The sequence below is a fragment of the Brassica napus genome, chromosome A9, assembly GCF_020379485.1.
Source record: "Brassica napus cultivar Da-Ae chromosome A9, Da-Ae, whole genome shotgun sequence".
Lineage (NCBI taxonomy): Eukaryota > Viridiplantae > Streptophyta > Magnoliopsida > Brassicales > Brassicaceae > Brassica > Brassica napus.
The window spans coordinates 648006-655428 of NC_063442.1; the positions used below are offsets into that span (position 1 = coordinate 648006).

The window sequence follows — 7423 nt, forward strand, 5'->3', positions numbered from 1 at the left end:
TTCAGTTTAAATAAAGTGAAATCTATTAAATCCAATTCAAATCCAAAAGACCCAAAACTAGTCTTAAATGTTGAAACTGACCTTGACTTTTATTATTTAAAATAATTTTCTATATATATATATATATTAAAAAATATGAACCAATTAATGGCATTTTAATTTATTTTAGTACAGTATCTTTCAAACTAATCATAGATTTGTTACTAGAAAATTGTACTTGAACCAAAACTGTAATAAAAAATAGTATTATATATTTATTCATATTCACTTTAGGTATTAGCCTCTATTTATTTGCAGATTATTAAAGTGAAACTATATATGAAAGGCAAATAATGCTACTGACGAATTAATTGAACGGAGAAAAAATATACCAGGAAAAAAACGTTATGTGGACTCTTTGAAAACCTTACGAATGCACGAGACCTCTCTTTTCCCCAGAAGAACTCTCGGTTGACTTTGCCAACTTTTTAACATCTTTTCTACCTCACGCGCGTTTTTTCTGCAGTCTCTCTCTCATTTCTTTCTTAATTCTCGAAAATATACTTTTTTGCTCAATAAAATTATTAAAAAGACTGTTGTCTAGCAAACCCCACATATTAATATGAATCTATTGTGCATTATTGACAAGCCCGTTCATCTAATCTAACTCCTAGATCATAATCAAATAGGCTATAATCTTCGAGTTGTGAAAGAATCTATATTCTTTTGTAAGTAACGACATGAAGAAGCGAGCTTGTGTCAACCGAAAAGACATTCCACTATTAGCTACAGTTGAATGCATACCAACAACTCGTGTTGGGTATGTTAGAAAAAAATACAAAACTGCGATTAATGTTTTGATGGAAATAAGTGTTTAATGTTTAGTGTTTACAAAGGCAGAATTAATTGAACCGAAAGTCTGGATCAGTAAAATAAGAATTAGAAACATTTAAATCATGGGAGCAAATATGAAGGAAGGAAAAAATGTGGTGGATCATATTGGTTTGGTTCGGTTTGGACCACATGGGAATGTCAGTTCCCAAAGATTAACCGACCACCACCAACAAGCACGCAACACAACTTACTACATAACTTTTTTCGATCAATTGTTGTCTATTAGTATAACACACGTCTTGTTATATTATTTTACTTTGTGTAATGATATAGAGAAGAACGTCATTTTCATTGTTGGGTTTAATTTGGTAATTACTATAAAGGATAAAATTAACTCAGCTTCAATTAGCAGAACATGATCATATACTTCAACCATGGAAATTATAAAGTACAACTTTAACATAAGCTTTATTTCACCAAAACGGTTCCTCTTGACTAGTGTTACGTGAATGTTAACATCGAAGAGACCAGACTGCGGACCATACCCATGTGGATATTTCAACAGGTTACAAGGGACATGAAACTATATGCCTGCGACTATTATAACATTATGTTGCAAACATAACAACATATTAGGAATGTCATATATAGGCATTACTGACCACAGAAACAAACCAGAAGACTTTTAGAATCAATGATAATGGACATCAAAAGACATAGGACTTTTCTACAAGACAGTACCATGATATGCCCAAGGTTCACATCTAACTGAATCCTCTAGTGCTTCCGATGCTACGTTTCAAACAGACAAAAATGATCTAATTCTATCGACATGTTATATCATCATATAAGATCATTTATTGAGGTAACAAATATGGTTCAGAAGAAGACGATACCAGCCAAACCTTTTGTCTGCATTAATGTCCTTCAGTCGCCCTCTCTCTCAGATTTTTTTTACAAAAATGTCTCCACACCTGAAGTCAAGTACTGAAAAAGAGAAGGCTCTTCTCTCACCCAAAATCAATCAAACTACAACAATTGAATCTCTTTTGCTGAACATTGAATCATAGGAACTGTCAGTATTCAATACATAAATAAGTATTGAGGATGTGCACCTAATATACATGGTCTCCAGTACAAAAGAGTCACATGCATACTTTACTCATGTAGGTCACAAGGTAGACCCCGCAGATAAAAATCATTGACAGAACCACGTGTGACCAAGAATTAACATTATCAGGACATTACACGATTGCGATACATTCTGGAAGCAACGTCACCGAACACAAAAAAGGTATATCATCAGGATGGTGTCTTAAGGACAGACAGATGGGGGGGGCTGGAGAGAAAGCGACTGTTACCTACAAGACTGGGAAGACCTTCTTCCTCTCTTTTCCTTTTTTCCTTTTTAACGTGTGGCCTTAGTGCGAGTTTGATGGCATTCTCCAGAGAGGTTTGGTTGCGACAAGGATCTTCTCTCTTCCATGAGATTCAGGTTCTTTGTCATGTATTGAAGAAGACCATCTTACAGCATGGGCCATTCGTGCTACTTTGTCTAGCACCTCAGGAGTGTCTCGGATCAGTACCTTTCCTTCTGGACGCAATATTCTGTCCATCTCTACCATTAGATCTACTAGGCTACACCTGTATGCATATCAAACAATTCAGTTTAGGTGAAGTTGATAGAACAAAGAGACATGTTTAGCAACTGAGAATGGTTATACCTGGATTTGCTTGTCAGTGATTCAATTCCTGATAGGTGGATGAAATCATACGTACGGGGATACGTGGAAAAGGGTTCACACCTGCACGAACCAATATAAAAGGGGTTTTATTACTCAATGCCACGTCTTGGTTTGGACCAAATATATAAAAAGCAAAAGTGACTAACCAATCATGGTAAACACCGATGAGACCTCTGTCATAAATCACGTCAAGAGTTAATTGCTTCCGAGATGGGATGACATTCATAACCCACACAGGATCAGATGCAAGGGCTGCAGCAAATCCTCCGAAGAGTGCGTTCATGTCCATGATATTGCGGACAGCTGGAGGTTTCAACTCCAACTTCAGAGAATCTCTGTAATAAGCAACTCGTCTTGCCCACCTCCTCGCATCTGCTTCAAACCCGTTTTTCATGACAATGGCTCTAGAAGGAACTTTAGAAAGCCTTTCCGGCCACTTGGGAATAGTTCCCAAAGCAATTTCTCCTTTGACAGACGATGGCCTAGTAACACACTTCTTCAATTTGTAATACCTGAAACAAACAAAGACTTCATTGTTGTTTTCTACAATATTTTATTACAGTATTATTCTGAGGAAACTCACCATGCATCACTTGGCGGCACAGACTCATCACACAGCTCAAGTCCAAACTCGTTCTGGCTGGATAGACATGAATCTCCAACAGGCTTCTTCCAGATGACAGTGTTTCCATCAACGGCAATTAGCTCATAGCACAAAGCTCTAGCCACGGCCTGAAGATCAGCCCATTCTTTGTCTTGTTTAGGCCATTGCACAGGTGGTCCAGAGATTACAAGATATCCTCCCGGGCGCAATAACCTATCTACTTCGACAAAGTAAGTTGCATCTGCAGACAAATCACCACGCAATATAAGAACAAGTGCTGCTACAACAAGTGGTGTGACACATACAAAAAAAAGATTCCCATAACTACAAGGAACTCACTGTAAGCTGTAAAGGGAATCAAGCATCGGGAACAATGCATGAGGTCAAAGGATGACGCAGGAAAAGGGAGTCTACGAGTGCCAAGCATGGCAACAAACGCAGGCACTCCTCTTTCCAAAGCGAACTGAATCTGCGATTTATGTGAATCTCTTGGAGCAAACGAGAGGGCTAGAATGCCTTGAGATAGTAGAGTACCTCCGAAACTTGCGACCTGCAAAGGTTTTATTGTAAAATTACAGAGCAAAACGTGACCAAAGAGAGACTATGATAATACTCACCCCGCATCCCATGTCAAGGGCGGTTCTGAGAGTTCCACCCTTAAGAGGAATATACTGTGAAAGCTTTTCAATGTATTGGCCAGCTCCGCCAGGAAACATGGTGCCACCTCCAGGGAAAATGAAGTATTCACCTTCTCTTTTCATCCATCCTTGGTGGCCTTTCCGGTCAGCAATTTTATTATATGGCATATTTGCATGCCAAATCTGCAAGTTCAAACACACACACAGATTCAACAGTCTAACAAACCTCCTCCCACAACACAACGAGCTACATTTCAAGGCATGCAAAACTATCAAACTAGCCCATAACATTCCAAAATACACTTGAAGCCTTGTGTGGTAGTGGTTCCCCTTCTCAGAGGTCGCAGGTTCGATTTGTCATTAGTGATCAAATGTGTTTGTAAGAACTTTAAGTCGTAACTAACCTCATCTAAACCAGAAATAACCAACATGGTTTACATCATAATTAAAGAATAAACCGGACATTCCAGAGTCCTTATCCTATGAAATGCAAGTATCAATCTAACTATGCTAAAAACATGGATCCTTCGCAGCTCGAATCCGCTACCTTGTGTAGACTCTCTGGCCACGGAACAGAGATTTTGTATCCGTTAGGCGGAGGGATCAAGCAGAGAGGAGTCTCCTCCGGTAAGGGACAATGTCTCTCTCTATAGAAATTCATCTCTCTGCTAAGCTGGCTGTTCCTCTTCGGATCCTCGCACGGCATGTGAGCAACGGCATCCGCCGGACAATACTCGATCGGCTGCAAATGGTGACCGGACTCAACGAGAGTCACCAGCCGCTGGCGTTGCCTAGGATCCGACGTCGTGGTGACGAGGAGCGTTTGGCGACCAGAGGCGGCCATGGAATCGCGGAGAGGAGTGAAGAGGAGGATGAAGAAGAGGAGGACGACGGCGAAGAAGGCGGCGGTTATGATGTCGAAAAGACGCCATTGGCGCGGGTTACGCTTGGAGAATGGTAGATTCAGGTGCTTCATAGCTTTAGCTTAGCTGGAAGCTTCTTCTTCGACAAAAGAGATCAGATGCAAATCTAGCGTTTTATCATATGATTGTCGCGATTAAAAATAATGCAGTGTGTTTAAACAGCGTTTAGCGTCTGACGAAAAACGGTGGGCTCTAATAATGTATATTCAATGAAATGTCTTATGCTATTGGATTTGGGCCTTAAATTGATATTAGGAAACGCTGGTGGATATAAGGGCTTCTTAGATGATTTACTCTAACGGACCGAGAGCTTATTCTCACTACCCCTCCAGTGTTAGAGAATAATCGATAATGCCCTTTTCGCCAACAAATTATTCTTCTAACGGACCGAGAGCTTATTCTCACTACCCTCCAGTGTTAGAGAATAATCTATAATGCCCTTGTCGCCAACAAACCATTCTACTAAACCCCTTACTTATTCTCACTACTCCTCCTATAATTTACTTCCAAGTGTTACCCTTTTTTTGGGTCCCTGTCGATCTTTGTTTGACTTAGACCTGAATGAATCGTTGACGTTATCAATCGTCTTCGAACTTTGTCCTTGTCACTCTAATTTACCAATTCAACTTCTTCTATCGCTCATATCTGACAGACAATCGATAAGAAATTAGGTAAAACACATTTTGATTCTACATTCCTTCATCATCTGATTGAATCATCCTTCGTCGATTGCGTTTCTGTCAATGCTCAAGTAATCGCAAGGTTTGATCTGATTGTATAAGCTAATTTCTGATGTGAAAGTTCCAATCTTTTTTTATTTGTAGGGAGGTTTGATCGAGAACCAGGATGGATTTCATAAACAATCTAGATACAGACACGTCTTTAGCCATTCTTTCGTGTCTAGATGACCCATCAGATCTTGTCCGTGCCAGTGCTGTCTCTCGCTCTTGGCGAGGCTTCGGTAATAAACATGTTTTACTGTTTCCTTTTGACTATGGTGTATTATAAATTTTACATCTTTTTTCTTTTGCAGTGATTAAGCAGAGTCTCTCCAAGAGCCTGTGCTTGAAGTTGTTCCACCAGCTAGCTCGTGTTGATCGTACACTAGAAACAAGCAATGAAGAGTCCTCAGGGTCAATCAGCAGTGTTTATGCCTTAGAAAGAGAGCACAGGGTTTATGCCTTATTGGCTAAAGGATGCACGTCTTCTCCTATCAAAAGCTGTGTTGACGATGCCATCACGGCGTCTAGTACCGATAGGCTCCCAGAAGAGAGCATCTTGAACACACTCGACGAAAGAGAGAGAATTGGTGGCACACCTTCGTACTGGTCTAGTTCAGGACATCACAAGACTTCCGTGCCAGAAACGCTTCTTTACAAGCTCAAGGGTGACTTGTGTGTCATTACTGAACTCAGCATCCAGCCTTTCCAAGGTGACGACGACTCCATCCTCCATTCCTCCTCGTGTCTAGTTGATATATCTTTGTTGGTTAAATGCTTCCTTTTTTTTTCTATTAGATTTTTTTGATCCCGGTAGACCGATATACTCTTCACATTATGTTCGTTTCCGGTTTGGTCACTTGGATAACAAGTCACAGGATAAAAACAACTATGTATGGACTTACACTTCACAACAGTTTCCCATGGCTCAGGTTTGTGTCATTGTGTGTGTTATACAATAATTAATTGTCTCTGTCGTTAGCATGCTATACAAAATCTTATTCCCGAACTGTTCTTTGGTTTTTGTACGGTTAGGAAAATCGATTGCAGAACTTTAAGCTTCCAGAGCCAGTTCTTTGCATTGGTGGGTTTGTGCTAATCGAGTTTCTAGGTCGGGTTCAGAGATGTGACATTGATGACTTATACTACATATGGTACATCTTCTTCTCCTCTCCCCTTAAAGCTTTTACGATGACTTTGAAGTAGTTTTTGTTGATTGTCTTTCTGTAGTGTGACGCATGTCAAAGCGATGGGAAGGTCATTAGCAAAATCGTTCCGGGTGGTGGATCCGGATGAGTCAGGGAAGTTTGGGTTGAAGGTGTTGAGTTACAGTGATCCACAGGAAATGAATGAGAAGGAAGAAGAAGAGGCGGGGCCAAGTGTGTTTAGGCCGATGAGAAACCGAAACCTTGAACAGCTCGTGAACTTCCTGCACAGCCATTCTACAGACGTCCAGTATGTGTGGCCTGAATCAGATGAGGATGATGAATCAGATGAGGAGGAGGTTTAGTGTCTGATTTGGAGTGTGTGGGGGTTTTCCTATTTAATTGTGGCTTTGCTTCTGTTGTTAAATAATATAGAGGTGCATGAGAGCGGTTTTAAAAGCTTCTCTCCCCTCCCTTACAGTGTGTTGTAAAGGTTGCCGAGTGTTGTGACAATACTACTCGTTATGTATTATGTTTGGTGTAAGTTTCATTTCATTGGTTATACGCTTTTTAGCCAGTTTGGGCTTTTTTGGGGGTCCAAATATGAAGAACGCATTAAAGCTAAACGATCCACGACAAACAATCAAGAATCAAAACCAGTGTTGGGCATTCTAGTTTTTGGTTTCGAATAACGCGGGTTAGGATCCGCTTAGGAGCCAAACATTTTGCGGATCGGTTTGGATTAGGCCTGGGCATTTTACCCGGATCCGAAGACGCGATCCGAAACCGACCCGAAAAATCCTGACCTGATCCGAAACCGATCCGATCCTTTTACC

At 40.4% G+C, this 7423-nt stretch overlaps 2 protein-coding genes across 4 annotated transcripts; one reads left to right on the forward strand and one right to left on the reverse strand.

Moving 5' to 3' along the window:
- Positions 1–1843: 1843 nt before the first annotated feature.
- On the reverse strand, positions 1844–4858 carry LOC106365538 (probable pectin methyltransferase QUA3). The gene is made up of 7 exons (XM_048739154.1): positions 4348–4858; positions 3780–3983; positions 3502–3712; positions 3142–3403; positions 2705–3070; positions 2538–2618; positions 1844–2457 (listed from the first exon to the last, which is right to left on the reverse strand). Exons 1-7 carry the CDS (start codon positions 4774–4776, stop codon positions 2235–2237), a joined length of 1776 nt encoding a protein of 591 aa, XP_048595111.1. The 5' UTR covers positions 4777–4858; the 3' UTR covers positions 1844–2234.
- Positions 4859–5185: 327 nt separating this feature from the next.
- On the forward strand, positions 5186–7149 carry LOC106365539 (F-box protein At4g00755-like). 3 transcript variants are annotated; one of them, XM_013804962.3, is made up of 6 exons: positions 5186–5394; positions 5548–5684; positions 5757–6155; positions 6241–6374; positions 6478–6596; positions 6673–7149. In XM_013804962.3, the coding sequence occupies exons 2-6, from the start codon at positions 5570–5572 to the stop codon at positions 6950–6952; spliced, it is 1047 nt and encodes a 348-aa protein (XP_013660416.2). In that variant the 5' UTR covers positions 5186–5394; positions 5548–5569; the 3' UTR covers positions 6953–7149. The 3 variants fall into 3 exon arrangements, with proteins under 3 accessions (XP_013660416.2, XP_013660417.2, XP_048595116.1); XM_013804963.3 differs by having other exon boundaries at positions 5325–5485; XM_048739159.1 differs by having other exon boundaries at positions 5345–5474.
- Positions 7150–7423: the final 274 nt, after the last annotated feature.

Coding starts and splice junctions, on each gene's coding strand:
- LOC106365538 (XM_048739154.1), bottom strand. CDS start 4,776: ATGAAGCACCTGAATCTACCATTCTCCAAGCGTAACCCGCGCCAATGG. Junction 3,404..3,501: donor GATTCCCTTTACAGCTTACA/GTGAGTTCCTTG, acceptor ATTTGTCTGCAG/ATGCAACTTACTTTGTCGAA. Junction 3,071..3,141: donor GTGCCGCCAAGTGATGCATG/GTGAGTTTCCTC, acceptor TGTTTGTTTCAG/GTATTACAAATTGAAGAAGT.
- LOC106365539 (XM_013804962.3), top strand. CDS start 5,570: ATGGATTTCATAAACAATCTAGATACAGACACGTCTTTAGCCATTCTT. Junction 6,156..6,240: donor CAGCATCCAGCCTTTCCAAG/GTGACGACGACT, acceptor TTTTTCTATTAG/ATTTTTTTGATCCCGGTAGA. Junction 6,375..6,477: donor AACAGTTTCCCATGGCTCAG/GTTTGTGTCATT, acceptor TTGTACGGTTAG/GAAAATCGATTGCAGAACTT.